At 41.3% G+C, this 22,693-nt stretch overlaps 2 protein-coding genes across 2 annotated transcripts in view; one reads left to right on the forward strand and one right to left on the reverse strand.

Annotated features, from left to right (window-relative positions):
* dthd1 (death domain containing 1) overlaps positions 1–5,905 on the reverse strand; it is a 32,262-nt gene extending 26,357 nt beyond the window's left edge. Inside the window, exon 1 of the mRNA XM_060825761.1 lies at positions 5,614–5,905. Coding sequence (XP_060681744.1) covers positions 5,614–5,905 — 292 coding nt within the window. The remainder of the gene's footprint in view (positions 1–5,613) is intronic.
* A 5,644-nt stretch (positions 5,906–11,549) lies between these two features.
* On the forward strand, positions 11,550–21,805 carry LOC132816351 (keratin, type I cytoskeletal 9-like). Its single transcript, XM_060825845.1, has 3 exons — positions 11,550–11,591; positions 19,618–19,652; positions 20,818–21,805. Exons 1-3 carry the CDS (start codon positions 11,550–11,552, stop codon positions 21,803–21,805), a joined length of 1,065 nt encoding a protein of 354 aa, XP_060681828.1.
* Positions 21,806–22,693: the final 888 nt, after the last annotated feature.

A 22,693-nucleotide genomic window follows, 5' to 3' on the forward strand; every position in this document is an offset into this window, starting at 1 on the left:
GCCTCCTAATAAATGACACTTCCATCCTGGGAAAAAGGCTGAATATCCACCCTATCCATGCATCTCATCTTTTTATAAACTTCTATCAGGTTGCCCTTCAGCCTTTGACGTTCTAGCAAAAGCAATCCAAGCTTGTCCAATCTCTCCTTATCGCTAATACACTTCAATCCAGGCAACATCCTGGTAAACCTCTTTTGCACTCTCTGCAAAGCCTACACACATCCTTTTGGTAGTGTGGCAACCGTAACTGCATATAATACTCCAAATATTGTCTAGCATAAGTTTTGTACTGCCAAATGACTTGGCAACTTTTATATTTTGTGCCCTGATCGATGAAGACAAGCATGCCATCCACCTTCTTTACCATCTTATCCACTTGTGTTGCCCCTTTCAGGGAACTGTCGACTTGTATCCTAAGTTCCTTTTGTATCAATGCTTCCATTTAATGTATATTTTCCTCTTGATTTGACCTCCCAAATGCATCACTTCGAAATTGTCTAGATTAAACACCATCTACCATTTTCTACCAAACTTTCGAATTGATCTATATCTTGTTGCATCCTTTAACAATTTTCCTCACTCTGGGAAGAGGGAAGATACAGTGATCCTCTTCCAATTAAGTGCCACAGACACAGCTCGAACAAAGAAAGAGCTGCTGGTGAGTGATGAAAAATTATGAGTTAAGCAAAAGTAAAAAAACAGAATCCAAAATGTACTAAACTCAGGTCTTCACTATAGAGGATAAAAATTACAGTAATAAATCAGGAAGTGGAAAGAACAGATGAACTTAGTGAAATATTAATCATGAGGAAAGTGGCAATGATTATACTGATGCAGCTACAAACTGACGAGCCTCCCTCTCCATGTGGAACTCAGATCTCAGATCTCACAAGAGGTGGTTCATGAGGGTCGGGACACATCATTCAATTCTGGAAAGATTCTATTGGACTGGAATAAAGCAAATGTAACTCTTCCATTCAAGGAGGGTAGGAAATGGAAATACAAATATAGGCCAGGTAGCTTGAACTCTGCAGGTGCAAAAATGTTAGAATTTATTATTATGGTAGTTATAGCTGGGCACTTTGGAAAATTTCAGGTAATTGGGAAGAGTCAGCTCGGCTTGTTAAAAGGAAATCATGTTTAATCAATTTATTGTACTTATTTGAGGGAGTAACATGCACATTGCATAAGGGGTACTCGAGAGATGTACTGTCTTTGAATTTTCAGAAGCTATTTGGGTGGCACAGTAGTTCAGTGGTTAGCACCGCTGCCTCACAGCACCAGGGATCTGGGTTTGATTCCAACCTCAGGCAACTGTCTGTGCGGAGTTTGCACATTATCCCTGTGTCTGCGTGGGTTTCCTCTGGGTGCTCTGGTTTCCTCCCATAATCTAAAGATGTGATGGTCAGGTGAATTGGCCATTCTAAACTGCCCCTAGTGTTAGATGCATTAGTCAGAGGGAAGTAGGTCTGGGTGGGTTAATCTTTGGAGGGTCATGTGGACTTGTTGGGCCAAATGGCCTGTTTCCAAACTATAGGGAACCTGATCTAATTTATTTGCCAGGGTGCCACATGACAGGTATTATGCAAAATCGGAAGCTTATGGGGCGGGGAGATAACAGATGAGCACAGATAGAAGATTGGCTGGTGGAAAATAGAGAGTATGCCTAAATGTGGCTTTTCCTTGATCAGCAGGAAGTAATGAGTGGGATCACATGATGGTTTCAGCTTTGTGCAATGCATACCAATGACTTGGATGAAGGGAGCAAACTTATGGTTGCCAAGTTTGCAGATGTCACAAAGCTATGTAGGAAAGTTATACTGTGAAGAGGACATAAGGAAGTTACAGGCTGATTTAGCTAGGTTAAGTGAGAGAGAAAAATCAGCAAATGTGGGAAAATTTGAAAAAGAATGGTATAGAAAAATTGAATATTGCAAAATGAGTCTGAGAGAGCACAGATTCTACTTTGTAATTTATGATCATTCCTGCAGCCTAATTCTACCTTCATTCGAACTTTTTTTTTGCCTTTTATTGTTCCCTCAACACCTCTCTGAATTTTTTCCTTTTGCTTCTGTTAAAATCCAATGACAATGATTTCACAATATGGCTCCAGGGAGGAGGAGCAATGTTAAAGGCAAGACTTATTGCACAAGTTTATTTTGTTGCACAGGCACTTTCTTAATCTCTCTCAGAACTTTAAAACCATAGAAAGCATTACCTTCCACAATCCTTCTCACTTCTTGTAATCTTATGTGTTATTTATTAGCTTAAGGTTACTTTCTAATTTATGAATTTTTCCCCATTTTTAAATTTTGGCTTCCTGCAAAACTGCCACCACATTAATTTCACATCTAGAAATCTTAAAACCACATGTTAAACACAAAGGGTTACCTAATTTGACTTGATCTGTTGAAGAGGGATTCAATGGAAGAATGAGAAACGAAAAGATCCGAAAGCTTTCCAATATAGTGGTATTTGTAATTGTGGAAAACACATTTATCTTTTAAAAGACATAGTAAAAACATCACAGCAGAGTTAAAGGCCAGAGATAAGGAGAATGTTTTTTCTCTCTCAGAAGGTTGTGCAACTTTGGAATTTTCAGCCTCGGAGGTGGGGGAGGCAGGGCCATTGAATATTTATAAGGAGGAGGTACATAGATTCTTGTCAGACAAGGGAATCTGAGGTTATCGGCAATGGAGCAATGTGGAATTTGATACACAATAAGATCAGCAATTATTGAATGGTGGAACAGGCTTAAGATGGCAGACGGCTTCTGCTAATTCAGATGCTCGTAAAACACCTTCTAAGAGAGCAGTTGAAATTTGGCAGCAATATTCTTCATGAATTAAATGGAACTTCATGCTTAGGTCTGTACTGAAATAACTAAAAAATGTTCATGAGCATGTTTAGCATCCTTTACTCAGAATAGGAGGTTATGCTCAAACAGTTAGATGCAGGAAGGTGAGAGAGTCAGAATGACCAACATTGATCTATTGGGCCTGTTTCCACAATGTATGTACTATGTAATTCTGTGTAATATGAAGTGCAATCAGACTCAGAGCACGCAATATATTTTGTATCACTGCCACCACAGCCTCATACACTTTCTGCATTAAGCAGCTATGATGTTCTTATCAGTGGGCACATTCCTGGTCCTTATAATGAGGAAGAAGAGCAGGAGAAATCACAACACTTTGAGAATGACAGCAGCTTCTAATAGAATAAGAAAACTGGTGCAACAACACAACGGCTAGCATTTTCCTCAAGGTAGTTTAGAGAAATTTGTTAGTCGATTTCAGTTAAAAGTGAAACTGTAGCTGTATGATTTGTTAACATCACAATGTAATACTCGAGCTTTGGCTTTTTAGTCATAAAGTCAGTGAAATCTTCAGCTCATCATGTCAAAAGCATCTGCCTGGCTATTCTAATCCCATTTTCCAGTACTCGACCTCATGACCCTGCAAGTGCACATCTCAATTGTTCTTGAATGATATCTGGTTTTCTGCTTTAACCATCTTTATAGGAATTCCAGATTCCCACCACCCTCTGGGTGAAAAAATACTTTCCCCACATCCCATTTAAATTTCCTGCCCCTTACTTTTAATCTATGTTCTCTGATCAAGACAAAAGTCTCTTCCTGACAACTCTGTCTATGCCACCACAGACATGCTACCAAGTTAATCTTTAATTGTGAACTTGCTATTGGGAATGCAACATTTCAAGTCCTATCTAATTAAATTCCACCCCTCCTGCCATATCTCCCATTCTGGCAGGCCCTATAAAACATCTCCATTGTCTTTTACATTGTGAGATGGTATGTATGTGTCAGCCTGACTCAATACAAGCATCCACACATCTGAGTGAGAAGGTTGTAGGCACAAGCCCATTGCAGGTCTTCCATGCAGATATTGGATGATACATCGAAGCAGTAGTCAGGAAACACTGCATGGTTAGAGGTGATGCCTTTTACATGAGACATGAAATCAAAGTTCTAGCTGCCCTCTCAGGTGACCATGTATATTCTATAGGAGAAAGTGAGGACTGCAGATGCTGGACAACAGAGTTGAAAATGTGGTGCTGGAAAAGCACAGCCGGTCAGGCAACATCCGGGGAGCAGGAGAATCAATGTTTTGAACATTAACTATTCATCAGGAATGAGTCAAGCTTATGCTCAGAATATGGATTCTCCAGCTCCTCGGATGCTGCCTGCTTTTCCAGCACCACACTCTTGACCATGTATATTCTATGGGACTATTCACAGAAGGATTCTCTCGATGTGCTGGTGAAGATCCATCTTTCAACCAACATCACAAAAATAGTTACTTGATTACTGATCACTTTGCTGTTCTGACAGCTTCCTGCCTGCCACATTTCCCTCCTTTACAATCATGCCAACACAGATTAAGTCAAGATTTATTTTCATATTGCATTTTGTTATGTGCTGCCTAAACAAAGTTTGGTAATTGTTTGAAGTCCTATCATTAAATTGTATGCAGGATTAGATTTTGCCATAATCAAGAGGCTCCAAAACTAAATTTATATGTGTAAAATTCAAACGTCCCGACCATTCATTCACTTAAATTCAAAGAACATAGATATTAGTTGGTGGAAGCTAAGGTTTGCTTTCCCTGACTCTACCAAAGTATGCTCATGTATAACCAGGTATTCTAAAACCATTTTCCACTCCAGAGCACTGGGGAGTTCCCCACCACTTTTTGGACTATAATCAACTTGAAAACATTGACTACCCTCCAGTGCCAAACCCATCTCTCCTCATTGTTCAAAAGAAAAAAATTGGAAATGGTACCTGGAAAAATGTGACAACCAACTAAAGTCACATTGGTTCCTTTGTCAATTTGTCTCCCCATTATGAGAAATACTTGCACATGTAACATAGATACAAATGCAAATAAAAACTTCAAGTAGTAGAACTCTGGATATACATGTCCCTCCTTTCCTCTTTATGATCTGTGCTAATGCAAGATTAATCAAATATAGAGCTGATAGGGAGACTTAAAGAGATCACCTAAAGATCACAGAAGGGAATACGTCCAAGCTGTGTGAATGGTCCAGAAATTTGGGTGATTACTTTTACTTGTACAATTGAGTGATTGACATGAGCTGATGAAGGAGCAGTCATGTTAGGCAGCCAACTGTGAGTCCCAGAATAGAAGCATCCCTGAAAAAAAATCCACTAGCAGTAAAACAGGATAATTGCCTCACATCAAGGTGGTAGTAAGTACTGCAGATGTTGGAGATAAGAGTCAAGATTAGAGTGGTGCTGGAAAAGCACAGCAGGTCAGGCAGCATCAGAGGAGCAGGAAAATCAACATTTCTGGCAGGGACCCTTCATTATTCCTGACCTGCTGTGCTTTTCCAGCACCACTCTAATCTTGGCTCACATCAAGGTGGTGACTATTAAAGATGCAAGGTACAAAACTGTAGGAAAATCATCTGAATTCTGAATGTGTCGTTTTCAACGAGATCATTTTCAGTAAGTATAGAAGAGTACATTATTCTGTTGTGTGACATCCCCTTTTCTAAACAAAGATTAAGTCATTGCATTGTTCTATTTGGTGTTACAAGCATGCTGTATTTAACAGTTGTTTTTACCTCTGTGGCCCACACTTAATCGATGTGGTTCACATAGAGCAGAGATTATTTCAGTTGTCGCTTGAAGTATCTCTTTCGCACTTTTGATCTTTTCCAGCAATTCAGTGTTCACTTGTTGGCTTAGGAACAAAACTGTGTCGAGATTCTGTTTAATGCTCTCTTCATCATTCTCATGAAGCTTTCCCTTTTCTGGAAGCAAAGACTTAAGGTCATGGTTTTTTTGCTGAATTGCTCCAATGGTATTGAAAATGTTGCCTGGCTGGGACGCATTTTTAAACTTTGCCTCTTCCATTCCTCACAGCTGATTGAAACTGAAGATCTGAGAATTTTTCTGCTGTCTTCTAAAACAGGACCTCTCAAAAACTTGAAGCTACTATAATTTGGAGAAATTATTAAGGAAGTGTGATATTCTTTAACCAAAGTTTCTTTAAATGTTTCTCCTCCTTGCTGTTGACTGTTGTGCTCCACTCCCTGCAGATAAATGTAACCAAGGCGACTAGGAGGTGGGACACTTTAAGGTTTGCCTCTTGCTTTGATACTGGACTTTGAATGTTCTATAGATTAAACCAGCTTAGCTGAAAAGTGATACTTTCTTATTTCAGAGAAAGAAAGGGTTAGTATTCCTATATAAATATAACACTGAGCTTGAGTGTCAGGTCTAGTTAACACACAATGAGAAACATAAACAATAACATAAGAGGTGACATTGATTACAGGCCTTAGTTATCATTAAATGGGTGATTATTAGTCATGTTGCTAATTGGAAATTTGCATCATTGGGACAATGTGTAATTAACATTTCTAACATAAAGACAATTTATGTAATAGACCCTTCCGCTGAGGGGAAATGGAAGACAGTTTTGAAGATGGCAAGCCCAGCTGATGTTTCCCTGGCCCTTTTTGCTTGCTACATTGTCCGAGAGGAAGAGATCATCAAGAAGAAGGATGTCACTTCCAACCAAACTGCTTACTATGAGGACCATAAAAGATAGGAACAGGCAGAGATTCATTCAGCCTTCGAGTCTGCTCTGCCATTTCATACCATAGCGGATCATCTGTATTCTCATCTAGCTCCAAATAGTCATGGAGTCAGGGAAATGTACAGATGAAACTGATCCATTGGTCCAACACGTGAATGCTGACCAGATATTCCAAACCAATCTAGTCCCACCTGCCAGCTCCCGGCCCATATCCCTCCAAACCCTTCCTATTCATGTACCCATACAAATGCCTTTTAAATGTTGCAATTGTACCAGCCTCCCCCACTTCCTCTGGCAGCTAATTCCATTCACGTACCACCCTCTGCAGGAAAACATTGTCCTTTAGGTCTCTTTTATATCTTTCCCCTCTCACCCTAAATGTACACCCTCTAGTTTTGGACTCCCTGACCCCAGGGAAAAGACTTTGTCTATTTATCCTATCCATGCCCCTCATGATTTTGTAAACCTCTATAAGGTCACCCCTCAGCCTCCAACACTCCAGGGAAAACAGCCCCAGCCTGTTCAGCATCTCCTTATACTCAAATCCTCCAACCCTGGCAACATCCTTGTAAATCTTTTCTGAACCCATTCAAATTTCACAACATCTTTCTGAGAGGAAGGAGACCAGAATTACATACAGTATTCCAACAGTGGCCTAATGTCCTGTACAGCCATAACATGACCTCCCAACTCTTGTCCTCAATACTCTGATCAATAAAGGAAAGCATACCCAAATGCCTTCTTCACTTTCCTATCTACCTGCGACTCCACTTTCAAGGACCTATGAACCTGCACTCCAATGTGTCTTTGTTCAGCAACACTCCTGAGGACCTTACCATTAAGTGTATAAGTCCTGCTCAGATTTGCTTTCCCAAAATACAGCACCACGCAATTATCTGAATTAAACTCCATCTGCCACTTCTCAACCCATTGGCCCATCTGGTCAAGAGCCTGTTGTAATCTGAGGTAACCTTCTTCATGATCCACTACACCTCCAATTTTGGTGTCATCTGCAAACTTACCAACTGTACCTCTTATGCTGACATCCAAATCATTTATATAAATGACGAAACATAATGGACCCAGCACCGAGCCTTGTGGTACTCCACTGGTCACAGGCCTCCAGTCTGAAAAACAACCCTCCACCACCACCCTCTGTCTTCTACCTTTGAACCAGTTCTGTATCCAATTAGCTAGTTCTCCCTGCATTCCGTGAGATCTATCCTTGCTAATCAGTCTCCCGTGGGGAACCTTATCGAATGCCTTACAGAAGTCCATGTTGATCACATCTACACTCTACCCTCATCAATCCTCTCTGTTACTTCTTCGAAAAACTCAATCAAGTTTGTGGGATATGCATTCCCGTGAACAGAGCCATGTTGCCTATCCCTAATCAGTCCTTGCCTTTCCAAATACATGTACATCCTTTCCCTCAGGATTCCCTCCAACAACTTGCCCACCACTGAGGTCAGGCTCACTGGTCTATAGTTCCCTGGCTTGTCCTTACCACCTTTCTTAAAGAGTGGCACCATATTTGCAGTCTTCCAGCACCACACCTGTGACTATCAATGATATAAATATTTCAGTTAGAGGCCCAGCAATCACTTCCCTAGCTTCCCACAGAGTTCTAGAGTACATCGAATCAGATCCTGGGGATTTATTCACTTTGCATGGATTTCAAGACATCCAGCACATCGTCTGCTGTAATCCTTTAATGTCATCAGTAATTAGAAACCTATCAATGTCTGCCTTGAACCGAATTTATGACTGAGTTTCCATGGCCCATTGGGGCATGGAGTTCTAAATAGTCACTATCTTTGAGAGAAGTTTCTCCTAATCTCAATCCTAAATGCCTTTTATTGTCATTCTGTGTCCTTTTGTTCTAGACTCCACAGCCAGGGGAAACAAATTTACCAGGGGAGACATTTACTTTGCCTGTCCCTTTAAGCATTTTTAAAAGTCTCTATGCAATTGTCTCTTATTATAGAGTCATAGAGTCAAAGAGATGTACAGCACGGAAACAGACCCTTCGGTCCAACCCGTCCATGCCGACCAGATATCCCAACTCAATCTCGTCCCACCTGCCAGCACCCAGCCCATATCCCTCCAAACCCTTCCTGTTCATATACCCATCCAAATACCTCTTAAATGTTGCAATTGTACCAGCCTCCACCACATCCTCTGGCAGCTCATTCCATACATGTACCACCTTCTGCATGAAAACGTTGCCCCTTAGGTATCTTTTATATCTTTCCCCTCTCACCCTAAACCAATGCCCTCTAGTTCTGGACTCCCCAACATCAGGAAAAAGACTTTGCCTATTTATCCTATCCATGCCCCTCATAATTTTGTAAACCTCTATAAGGTCACCCCTTAGCCTCCGACCCTCCAGGGAAAACGGACCCAGCCTGTTCAGTGTCTTCCTGTAGCTCAGAACCTCCAACCCTGGCAACATCCTTGTAAATCTTTTCTGAACCCTTTCAAGTTTCAAACATCTTTCCAATAGGAAGGAGACATCAGGAGACTGTTGCATGCAATATTCCAACAGTGGCCTAACCAATGTCTTTCTTCTGAACTCCAGCAAATACACTCCACAGTTTCTCCTCACAGGACAGCACCACCATCCTAGAATCATCTGGCAAACCTACTCTGCACTCTCTACAGCAAGCATATCCCTCCTGATGAAAGAGGACTGAAATTGCACAATAAATAGCCAAGGTGCATGCTCATCAGTGCTCTGTACAATTGGAGCAAACCTTCTTTGTTTCTGGTCACAAATCCTTTTGTGATAAAGACTAATCTGGAAGTTGACTTCTGAATTGCATACAGTACTTGAATGCTAGCTTTAATGACTTAAAAACAAGGATGCCAAGATCCCTTTGGATGTAAACACTTCCCAATCTCTGACCATTGAAAATATATGACATACTTTGCATCTTGATTCCTCCTACCATTGTAAATAACCTCATACTTATCCACGTTATATTTTATCTGCCAAACTCTTGCCCACTTATTCAATATAAAATCCCTGAAGATTCATTGTATGCCCTTCATAACTTCAATTCCTACCAGGTTTTGAGTCATCCTCAAACCTGGAAATATAACAGTTGGCCCCCACATCCAAATCATTGAAAGGGATTGTGAGAAGATGGATACCATGGAGTGATCTTTGAGGTATCCAGCTGCTAATGCCTACCAATCTGAGAATGATCCATTTTTTCCAACTTTCTGATTTATTCCAGTTAATCAATCCTCAACTCATGATCATATATTACTCCCAATTCCTGTGGTTTAATGTTGTTGAGTAACATCCTTTGTTGGACTTTATCAAAGCCTTCTGAAAATCCAATTATGCCACTGAGACTTCCTTATCCGTTCTGTTAGCGGTACCCTCATAAAGATCCATCATGTTGGCTGTCTCATTAAATGGCTAGTTGGTTAGTTACACAGACATTATTTTTAAAATGTCCAGTAATCATATCCTTTATTTAAGAATCTAATATTGTACCGATTACTGATGTCAGGCTAACAGGACTATGGTTCCCTGTTTTCTTTCCCCTCCCCCTCCCTGAAACTGGGGTAACTCTTGCAAAAATATTTATTTGCCTGTCATGATATTTGCAACCACTGCATTCAAAGCACTTCACAGTCAATGCTTTAGAACTGGTGTCACTGGTGTAATGTAGGAAACCCGGAAGCTCAATGAAGCACAGCAATCTCCCATAAACAGCAATATGGATTACCCTTCATTGTGATGTAGACTGCAAGATACATATTGAGCAGGAGGTCAGGGTTAGCTGTCCTTGAAATAGTGGCTTGGACCATGCATATAACCATCATAAAATCAAGCAGTAGCCTTCATTTAAAATATCATCCAAAAGACTGTAAGTCTGGCAGTGTAGCATTCTTTCAGTCATGCACTAATTTCAACCTTGTTTTTTTTTCTGTTCAAGTCGTGCACTTGAACTTGAACCCAGAGATTAAGGAATGAGAGCAGTATCACTAAACCACAGATGCACTGGTATTTATATGTTTATGTTCTTTCACGCAGGTCAGATTGAACCCAAGACCAGAAGACATCAGAAGACTGGGAGACAGTCATCTAGCTCTGAGGAGTCTGTAGCTTCACATTATTCCTCCACACCCTCTAGCAGCACAGGTACTGTCATGCCAGTGGAAATGATCTTCTAAGTACATTCATGGTCACAACCTGGTGAGACCACATCACCAACATACACAGAGAGTTGACAATGATTGTGACAGCCCAGGCTACTGTCAGTCAGAAACTGCCTTGAAGCCAGGCCAGTGCTGAGCCCCAGGTGGATATTGGGCCTCTGGAGTCAACAGTGAGAAGGATACTGACAAAGAAACAAGAAATATGAGCAGGGATAAGGCCAGCAAGCCTGCTCCATCACTTTATATGATCGTGGATGACCTTGAGTTTTAATTTTCCTGCCTGCTCCCCAAATCCTCTGAGTCCCTGAACATCAGGTCTTCTGTAGTCCAGAGAAATTGATAGAATGAATAGCACGCTGACCACAAAGTGAAAACATGACCATAGCTGTTAAAGCTGTTTACTCAAACAGATCAAAGACAACAAGTGGTGTTCCCGAAACACTATTGCTGCTCACCTCAACTTGGACTTGAGATTTGGAATCACAATTTCTCAATGTTTGGGGGTTACAAAATGTAAAGTACTATTAGCACTAAAGATAGTTAGAACAAACAGTGGCGCTGTTATTTAAGGAATAAACCTGTCAATGATAGGTCAGCGAATCTAACATTAGTGGAAGGAAAGCTATTGGAAAAAAGTCTGACGAACAAAATTAATCTCCACTTGAAGAGACAAGAATTAATCAAGGCTAGTCAGTAAGGCTTTGTTGAGGGAGATCACATCTAAAAGATTTGATTGAATATTCCAAGGACCTGACTAAATCTGTGGAAGAGGCTAGTATAATGGATATGTTCATTGACCTCAAATGGAAACTGGTCAAGAAGGTAAGAGCCCATGAAAATTGAATCTAAAATTGGCTTAGTGGCAGAAAGTGGAGGCTGATTGTTGAAGGGTGTACTTGTCACTGGAAGCGTGTGTCCAGTGAGGTACCTCAGGATTTGATGCTTGGTCGCTTGCTGTTTGTGTATATTAGTGATCAAGACACAAATATGGGAAGTTTGACCAGTCTGCCTGCAGATGACATGAAAATTGGTGGTGTGGTAAACAGTGAAGAAGAAAACCTTAGACTACAGGATGATATAGATAGGCTGAACTGTGGCAAGTGGAACATATCCTGAAGAGTGTGAGGTAATGCATTTTTGGAAGACCAACAAGGATTAGAATTAGGGTTCACAATGAGTGCAAGACCAGAGGAAGTGCAGAGGACCAGTGTGACCTTGAGGTAGAAAGACAGATTGATAAGATAGTGAAAAAGCCTTGAGGTATCTTACCTTTATTAGTTGAGGCATTGAATAAGGAGCAAAGATGTTATGATGGAGGTGCATAAGACATTAGGTGGGTCACAACTGGAGTACTGTTGCAATTCTGGTCACTACACCATAGGAAGATTGCACCAGAAAAATGCAGAGGATATTCACCAGAATATTTTCTAGTCTTGAGCATTTCAACTATGAAGACAGACAAAATAGACTGAGGATGTTTATTCAGAGTAGAGAATACTGAGGGCTTGGATAAATAAGACTTTTCACTAGGCAGAGGACTCAATAAGGAAGGGACACAGATTTAAGGTAGGAGGTTTGGAGGGGGATTTAAGAAAGAGGATTGTAGGTATCTGGAAGTCATTGCCTGAAAGGATGGTAGAGGAAGGAACCATCACAACATTTAGGAGTACTTAGATGATTACCTCAAGTGCCCCAGCACACAATGATACTGGTCAAATACTGGAAAATTGGAATAAAGTAGATAGGTGCTTAACAACAAATATGGATGTGATGGCTAAAAGAGCCACTTTTTGTGCTGTAAAAATCTATGAGTTTATTAATAAACCCACAAAACGGCTATGTCAAAGGCAAAACAAAGGCCAATGTATCTTGTTTTCAGTGACTGCTGGACAAGGACTCCGAGATCCCATTCCAATCTATTACTGTTAAATAGTTCTCTGCCATTCTGATTTTCAAACCACTGTGGTTCATTTCCATAGGAATTTCACAAAGCAAGAAAATTATATTAATCTTATGTATAACCTTGATTTAACATATTTTAAGTTTCAACATATATCTCCATATTTCAATATAAAGACACTGAAGAAAATAAAGATTTACATAAATAGCAAAACTTGAAAAATTACTGCTGTCAAAAGAAAATTGATTCACTCTGGATTATTTGTTGTAATAAGGAGAAAGCTGAAAGGTGATCTAATTTAAGTCTTTAAAATTATGAAGGGGTTTGCTAGGATGAGGATATAGAAGATGTTTGTGTGCACAGGCAGTGCAAATCTATGGGCCATAAATATAACACAGTCCCAAATTAACTTCATCAAGACTAATTCATTAGAACATGGATCTTGTCACCACATAGAGTGGTTGAAGTCAAAGCATAGGTCAGTTTAAGGGGAATCTAGACAAATAGATGAGGAAGAAAACAGTAGATGAATACATTGATATATTTAGAAGTATTAACATGCATCAAAGTTCCTGTCAGTCAGAAATAATCAGTTGAGCCAGACGGCATTGACCAATACAATAAGTTCAATGCAATTCTACATAATGGGGATGGGTCATTTCAACATGTAGTTAGTGGTAAGGTTTCAGGACAGGTTCAGTTCAGCTCATTAACTTTATTTTGGCTCCTAATCTTCACTTTGAACATTTTGACATTTATAAAGAAAGCAGTTGTATGAAGTTATTTTTTAATCACCCCAGGTTAGTTATTCCTCCTCATCATCACTTCACACTGAAATCTCACCCTTGCCCATAATACTTGACTAAACCCAGTGGCTTCCAGCATCCATTTATCTCTCTCTGTTTACTCAAACCACAGAATATTAAATCTTGTCATTCTCTTCCTTTTCAGGTCAAGGCAGCATACGGAGACGGAGAAGCTGGGGGTATCATTTAAGATGAATTGTGCCACTCTATTTTAACAAACACGAGTTCACAGACTGGTGATATTTTTAGTTAGCCTGTTCAGATGTGTTATGACACACCTCTGGAGCAAGCTGGGACTTGAACGCAGGCCTCCTGGCTCAGAGTTAGGGAAAATTATCATTGTGCCCTGACAGCCCCCATTGACATTATATATAGTTGAGAAGAAAGGTTGGAAGCGTCTGCAAATTAAATTGATCAGTGGAAAGCAGATATCATGGCTAAATAAAGTGCAAACAACATTGTAATCCATTGTGTTTGATAAACTGTGCTACAACTTCAACCACAATGTAGTTTTGTTCCAAATATTCATTTACTGTATATACACTTGGCATTTGAACAGAAAAAAAAATTACATTTTCATGTTTCAATTCGGCCTGGGTTGGTTGTACAGATTATAATTATAGTTAGGCATTGGAGCACATGCATGAATATAGAGTGAAGTATTTTCTTCTGTAAGGCACAAATTATTTACAAAAAACATTTTGTCTTGATGTTCTTCTCAATGTACCCCTCAGTGTGTTTTACAATACCCCAATCCTTACAATTACTCCTCATTTGGTACAACTCCCTAGTCCCTGGTGTGTGAGCAATGGCAACAAAGTTGGGAAAATACAGTGAGACTGAAAATAAATCAGAATCTTAATGTCGAGAAAAAGGTTTGCATTGTTCCCCTCAAGCTTTAAATGGCACCTTCAGAATCTTACAATCGACCAGTGACAGCCTTATCTCCATGTTTTCCATACCTTATTTCCATTACTAACCGGCTTATTTATGGCCTCCTTATTTCTGGGCCTTCTCCAGTTCTCAACTCCTTCCCTGAGAAACTAGACATGAATTCCTGGCATGTAAGTAAGAGTGAGGAGGTGGTGGCTGAAGCTCACTAAATGCTTAGCCCAAGTCAACCTAAATCAGGTGGATTGGGCAATAATGATGGGGGATTATTGGAGTACAAAGAGTCCTGGGGAAAGTAGACACTTCACGTGTGGCGATATGATTTTTGCACTAAGTCAATGTGACAATTATTACAGGATTGGTGTGTAATCTACAGAGAAAGATGGCACCTTATGCAGAATGAGAGATGACTGAATTTCTGTGAGAGTGTTGATACAAGTCACAGTCACTCTCAAGGTAAAAAATGAGGTCTGCAGATGCTGGAGATCACAGCTGAAAATGTGTTGCTGGTTAAAGCACAGCATGTTAGGCAGCATCCAAGGAATAGGAAATTCGACGTTTTGGGCATAAGCCCTTCCTGATGAAGGGCTTATGCCCGAAACGTCGAATTTCCTATTCCTTGGATGCTGCCTAACCTGCTGTGCTTTAACCAGCAACACATTTTCAACAGTCACTCTCAAGTCCAATAGGACACGAATTTCTGTTCAAAGTCTTTTGGTCTAGAAGTTGGACAAACTAGATGCTTGACCTTGGATAACATACTCCCCTAAACTGATCTTGCGATAAAAGAAACTACACCTTGCTTCAGAACTCAATCCTGATGTTTTCTGAACTGCACTAAAAACAAAGATAATGGCATTGATGTGTTTACACTGCCTGTCATAAGCTCAAAAGTATAAACAACTTTTCATTAAATCACAGGGGTCCTCAGTCACATTCTTTCTGTTTCAAAATGATGAGCTATTTTTTTAAAAAAAGCCTTCATAGATCTGACCGACTCATGGGTCCTGGACATCCTTTTTTGATTCATGCATGGGTCCGAGACATCGTTAGCTGGCCAGCATCTATTGCCTGTCCCTAGTTGCTCTTGAGAAGATAGTGGTGAGCTGCCTTCTTGAAACGCCACAGTCCATGTGTGTTAGGTTCATCCACAATGCCATTAGGGAGGGAATTCCAAGATTTTGAACAATTGACAGTGAGAGAACGGTGATATATTTTCAAGCCATAATGATGAGTAGCTTGAAGGGGAACCTGCAGTTGATGGTATTCCATGTACTGCTGCCCTTCAAGATGGAAGTGGTCTTGGGTTTGGAAGGTGCTGTCAAAGGGTCTTTGGTGAATTTCTGCAGTGCATCTTGTGGACAGTACACACTGCTGCTACTGAGCATTGATAGCAGAGAGAGTGAATGCTTGTAGATGTGGTGTCAATGAAGTGGCTGCTTTGTCCTGAATGGTGTCAACCTTCTTGAGTGTTGTTGGGGTTGGACTCATGCAAACATGTGGGGAGTATTCCATTGTACTCCTGTCTTCTGCCTTGTAGATGGGGGACAGGCTTTGGAGAGCCCGGAGATGAGTAACTCATAGAGTCATAGAGATGTACAGCATGGAAACAGACACTTCGGTCCAACCCATCCATGCTGACCAAATATCCCAACCCAATCTAGTCCCACCAGCCAACACCCAGCCCACATTCCTCCAAACTCTTACTATTCATATATCCATTCGAATGCCTCTTCAACGTTGCGATTATACCAACCTCCATCACTTCCTCTGGCAGCTCATACCAAACACATACCACCCTCTGTGTGAAAAAGTTGCCCAGTAGGTCTCTTTTATATCTTTCACCTCTCACCCTAAACCTATGCCGTCTAGTTTGGACTCCCCAATTTGAGGGAAAAGACTTTGCCTATTTACCCTATCCATGTCCCTCATGATTTTGTAAACCTCTATAAAGACAGCCCTCAGCCTCCGACGCTCCAGGGAAAACAGCCCCAGCCAGTTCAGCCTCTCCCTTTGGCTCAAATCCTCCAATCCTGGCAACATCCTTGTAAATCTTTTCTGAACCCTTTCAAGTTTCACAACATCTTTCCGATAGGAAGGAGACCAGAATTGCACGCAATATTCCAACAGTGGCCTAACCAATGTCCTGTACAGCCGCAACATGACCTCCCAATGCCTGTACTCAATACTCTGACCAATAAAGGAAAGCTTACCAAATGCCTTCTTCACTATTCTATCTACCTGTGACTCCAATTTCAAGGAGCTATGAACCTGCACTTCAACGTGTCTTTGTTCAGCAACACTCCTGAGGATCTTACCATTGTGTGAATAAGTCCTGCTAAAATTCACTTTCCCAAAATGCAGCACCTTGCATTTATTTAAATTAAACACCATCTGCCACTTCTCAGCCCATCGGCCCATCTGATCAAGATCCCGTTATAACCTGAGGTTCCCTTCTTCACTGTCCATTACACCTCCAATTTTGGTGTCATCTGCAAAGTTACGAACTATACCTCCTATATGCACATCCAAATCATTTATATAAATGACAAAAACTGGTGGACCCAGCACCGATCCTTGTGGCACTCCACCGATCACAGGCCTCCAGTCTGAAAAACAACCCTCCACCACCACCCTCAATCTTCTACCCTTGAGCCAGTTCTGTATCCAAATGACTAGTTCTCCTTGCATTCCATGAGATCTAACCTTGCTAATCAGTCTCCCATGGGGAACCTTGTCGAATGCCTTACTGAAGTCCATATAGATCACATCTACTGCTCTGCGCTCATCAATCCTCTTTGTTACTTCCTCAAAAAACTCAATCAAGTTTGTGAGACATGATTTCCCATGCACAATGCCATGTTGACTATTTCTAATCAGTCCTTGCCTTTCCAAATACAAGTACATCCTGTCTATCAGGATTCCCTCCAACAGCTTGCCCACCACCGAGATCAGGCTCACTGGTCTATAGTTCCCTGGCTTGTCCTTACCACCCTGCTTAAATAGCCAACCTCTAGTCTTCCAGCATCTCACCTGTGACTATCAATGATACAAATATCTCAGCAAGAGGCCCAGCAATCACTTCTCTAGCTTCCCACAGAGTTCTAGGGTACACCTGATCAGGTCCTGGGGATTTATCCACCTTTATCCGTTTCAAGACATCCAGCACTTCCTCCTCTATAATATGGATTCACCCCAGTATTCCTAGCCTCTGACATACTCTTATAATCATTGTGTTTATATGGGGAGTCCAGTTGAATTTCTGGTCAATGGTAACCCCCAAGATACTGATGGCAACACCATTAAATGTCAAGGGGTGGTTAATTTGTCTCTACCCAAGACAACAAAGATGAATAAATCTGACAATCACAGTCACCAATTTGGATATTGCTACAACATATAAGTAGGACAATCTCTGTCAACTCAGTACAGTGCCAGATCAGTACATTGTAAGTCATCCAGACACAAAGGGCCTGCACCAAAGTCAGGGATATTAAGGAAGTTTGCTTCCTAACTAAGTGTGGCTGAGGTCAAGGACATGTTTGCTGTAAAGGGCACAAATGAGAAACTCAGCGAGGCATCATGATGGAGAAGGCTGATAGGCATACTCAATGAGGTGCCGCATGCTTTGTCTGACCAACTGGACAACCTCCTGTCACTGTCAAAGAGCATGGAGAGGTCTGACTTCAGTTTACCAGATGATGACATGCATGTCTTATTGTTTTTGCAGACTATGCTCTATCTCCCTGGCATCAGGAGACCCAGTTACACTGCCACTGCAGCTTCCCTTAGCTGTTGTAAGCTTTGTGTGGACAGGACATTTACTGGAGATCTACCTTGGCAGTGAGCATTTAATATCACTCTGAAACACATCCAGGAATTCAGCAAACAGTACCTCTAGTAACACTCCAGTGTGCTTTCAGACTCTTTATAACTTAAAAAAGGTTCTCAAAAATGTCTTTCAAACTGAATATCTGAACATTTAACGAATGTTAGGGCAGTGCCTATTTTGTAGCAACAGGTCAGGCCTTTGAAGAACGATGAATAAATGTGAACAGAGATCCTGCATGGGGTGAATTAAGAATCCTGAACTCGCATCTGCTAGTGGTCTGTGAAACATCAGGTTAACACCAATTCAGAATCCTCTATTGCACGATAACCATGTGTGTGTTTGCAGGATGTAACTAGGAGGCGGTGTAGTGGAGAGATCAATGTGTGGTGAATCATCTGGATACAAAAAAACTGGAGCCAGGGTATTAGGATGGTGTGATTCTGCAGGAATAAGCAGACTGTACGCCATTCACTCTGGAAGCGGTGATAAGCCTCATGATTGAATTTCAAGCCTTGAGGGTTTCTAACTACAAATAAGGGTAAAGCAAAATTGTCTTTTCTCTCACATTAAATTGAATTTAAAGGGAAAAAAGATACTGAGTGTCTGATTAAATTTTGAAATAATTTGGAAAGGGGTTTCCTGTTAACCAGAGTTTTCAGAGGAGCAGTGATATGAATTTCCACAGTGGCAAGGCCAAAAGCGAACTTTGACTCGGTATAACAGATTGCAGTTAAAGCATGCATCGTTTTTCTAACAAAAAATGTTAATTTATTTCTGTTTAAGAGGGCACTACATTTCCATCTGATTATTCAGATTCAGAGTAACAAATTCAGTCTGTCCATTTTAGGCATCAAAGCTCTTATCATTATCTTGGTTGACTGAGATACAACTCATACCGAAAACCCAATCAGATAAATTTGTAATCCACACAGTAATTATTATGTAAAGGTTTCAAATGACTTCCCTGTCAAAATGAACAAAGGACAGATCGTCAGACAAGTAGTCTTCAGTTACTAACATTTACAGAGCAGTGTGACATTTAGTTCGTAGAACATATGAGATGGAACTGTGAGAATGTAAAATATAGAACCATTTAGTGATAGTCTTGTTTCCTGGACATAAAATATGAATAGTATACGTGGGGCACAGGAGGCATAACAAAACAATATTCAAATCATTATTCAAACTTATTGACAAAATGTCAACATGATAAGAAGTTTTTCAACAAGACTGATTTACTGAACATCAATTGCTGTCCAAGAATCTGGCAGAACCTGCTTGTTTATAGTGTTGCATAGTTGCTATAGAGATGAAATCATTGCAAATAAGATAAGAGACTTGGTTGTGAGTTCTCAGAAAAAGAACATTAATCATTTGCTAAAAGTGACAATACTATATATTTTTTTGTTTTCTCCACAGAACTTTCTACAACAACGTTATATTCATTTTCTAAAGTAAGTCATTTGTTGGAGATGTGTAGCAATGCACAATGTTTCCAATGCAAGTGTGATTGACATTCCAAAACTGACAGTGGATCGAAGGTTGAGCAGCAGACTGATGGCATAGATCTCAATTGTCAAGATCTCATGTCTCTTGACTCTAGCATCCCCCTGCCTGTTGCGAGCAGCTGCATTTGGCAGGGGGACAGACATGTACTGTTGGATAGACTCTGAGATGGGAAAATTCCCTAGACTCCAATGTACTTGAGATTTGGAGGAGAAAATCAGTCTTTAGTACTGTACATTCTCAATCCAACAGTGTGTGTGCTGGCACAGTCTCATTCACCTGATGGATGATGGTTAGACACGACAAGAGTTTCTTTATGGTACTTTGGCCACCATATACTGAGTACAGATTTATCTTTTGACCTACTGGGAGTCCATACCATTGGTACAAGCAAGCCAGATAAGAGGATGATGGACTGGTTGTTGCTGATAGCTGTGATGCCTGGAGGTTAAGTGTTAGAAGGAACATTGGAAGACATGAGCAGAACTGTACATACAGCTCAGCTGTAGAGCCAGAGAAAACAGAGGCCAGAAAATTGTGCACCTTTTCCGCCGACAACCTTCTTCAGCAGTTGGCCATGCCAGAGTGGGGCCCCTGCAACACAGCAAGAAATGATCAGCACCACCATCACCATGCAAACCATCATATTACAAGATGCAAGATTATCACTCTTGTATATTTAGTACAACGCCAGAAATTAAATTATTGATTAAACATTTTGGCTTAATTGTAAATTGTTCACCTGGTGGAAAACATAGTAGCTAATGTATACAGTAAAATGTTGAATTTATAGCACAAGGATTTAATAGGTGAATGGACTCTAAGTCTGAACATCAGTTTGAACATTAGATTTAGCAAAAGTAATCAATCAAGCAATACTTCACTGTGCTATAAAAATACATAAAAAGTCAAATCATGAAATAAATCATTGGCAAATTTCTTTAATCACCATTTTGCTTCCCTTTTTAGGCATTTTGGTCCTCGTTTCATGCTTTATATCGAAGGTTCCATGTCTCTTTCCCATTTCATGTTAGATTTTGGCCCTCTGGCTGTCATTCACCCAATCAGAAAGGGAAGGAAAAGTTAGCAGAAAGGTGGCTGCAATGAGGGCAGGGAGAAAGGTGGCTGTAATGGGGGCAGGGAGAAAGGTGGCTGTAATGAGGGCAGGGAGAAAGGTGGCTGTAATGGGGGCAGGGAGAAAGGTGGCTGTAATGAGGGCAGGGAGAAAGATGGCTGTAATGGGGGCAGGGAGAAAGATGGCTGCAATGAGGGCAGGGAGAAAGGTGGCTGTAATGGGGGCAGGGAGAAAGGTGGCTGTAATGAGGGCAGGGAGAAAGATGGCTGTAATAGGGGCAGGGAGAAAGGTGGCTGTAATGGGGGCAGGGAGAAAGATGCCTGTAATGGGGGCAGGGAGAAAGGTGGCTGTAATGGGGCCAGGGAGAAAGATGCCTGTAATGAGGGCAAGGAGAAAGATGGCTGTAATAGAAGCAGGGAGAAAGGTGGCTGCAAAGAGGGCAGGGAGAAAGATGGCTGTAATGGGGGCAGGGAGAAAAGTGGCTGTAATGGGGGCAGGGAGAAAGGTGGCTGTAATGGGGGCAGGGAGAAAGGTGGCTGCAATGAGAGCAGGGAGAAAGGTGGCTGTAATGAGGGCAGTGAGAAAGATGGCTGTAATGAGGGCAGTCAGAAAGATGCCTGTAATGGAGGCAGGGAGAAAAGTGGCTGTAATGGGGGCAGGGAGAAAGATGGCTGTAATGGGGGCAGGGAGAAAAGTGGCTGTAATGGGGGCAGGGAGAAAGATGGCTGTAATGGGGGCAGGGAGAAAAGTGGCTGTAATGGGGGCAGGGAGAAAAGTGGCTGCAATGAGGGAAGGGAGAAAGATGGCTGTAATGGGGGCAGGGAGAAAAGTGGCTGTAATGGGGGCAGGGAGAAAGGTGGCTGCAATGAGGGAAGGGAGAAAGATGCCTGTAATGAGGGCAGGGAGAAAGGTGGCTGTAATGAGGGCAGGGAGAAAAGTGGCTGTAATGAGGGCAGGGAGAAAGATGGCTGCAATGGGGGCAGGGGGAAAGGTGGCTGCAATGGGGGCAGTGAGACAGATGCCTGAAATGAGGGCAGGGAGAAAGGTGGCTGTAATGGGGCAGGGAGAAAGGTGGCTGTAATGGGGCAGGGAGAAAAATGGCTGTAATGGGGGCAGGGAGAAAGGTGGCTGTAATGAGGGCAGGGAGAAAGGTGGCTGTAATGAGGGCAGGGAGAAAGGTGGCTGCAATGAGAGCAGGGAGAAAGGTGGCTGTAATGAGGGCAGTGAGAAAGATGGCTGTAATGAGGGCAGTCAGAAAGATGCCTGTAATGGAGGCAGGGAGAAAGGTGGCGGTAATGAAGGCAGGGAGAAAGAACGCTGAGGCAAGAAGAAGTAAAATGTAATAGTGGTATGGTAGATGAGCTATAGGTAAATTAATGCTTTAATCTAATGGAGAACAATAGAGATAAAAGGCTTTGTGACATTGGAACTAAATGCGAGGGAGACATTTACAAGTCATAAAGAGAAGACACAAAAAGAGTGACAGATACACAGTTGACCAGGTAAAATAGAGGAAATGACCAGAATGGCAGGGACAGGTGAAAGAAAGAGACCTTAATGAGCAGTTACAGTAATGTTTACAGGGATTTGGATAGTATATGCGCTTTTATCAACCTCTATAAGGTCACTACTCAGCCTCCGATGCTCCAGGGAAAATAGCCCCAGTCTATTCAACCTCTTCCTACAGCTTAAACCTTTCAAACCTGATAACAACCTTGCAAATCTTTACTGAACCTGTTCAAGTTTCACAACACCCTTCTTCCAGGAGGGAGGCCAGAATTGCATACAGTATTTCCACACTGTAAGTCTAATCTAATCCCTAAAATATATGTGTATTACTGAATTGACTGTGATCACCATTAGGCTAGTTTTTCTCAGAATAACAGATTTTTATTGGAGTCAAACGTCACCATT

Source organism: Hemiscyllium ocellatum, chromosome 1 (assembly GCF_020745735.1).
Source record: "Hemiscyllium ocellatum isolate sHemOce1 chromosome 1, sHemOce1.pat.X.cur, whole genome shotgun sequence".
Taxonomy (NCBI): domain Eukaryota; kingdom Metazoa; phylum Chordata; class Chondrichthyes; order Orectolobiformes; family Hemiscylliidae; genus Hemiscyllium; species Hemiscyllium ocellatum.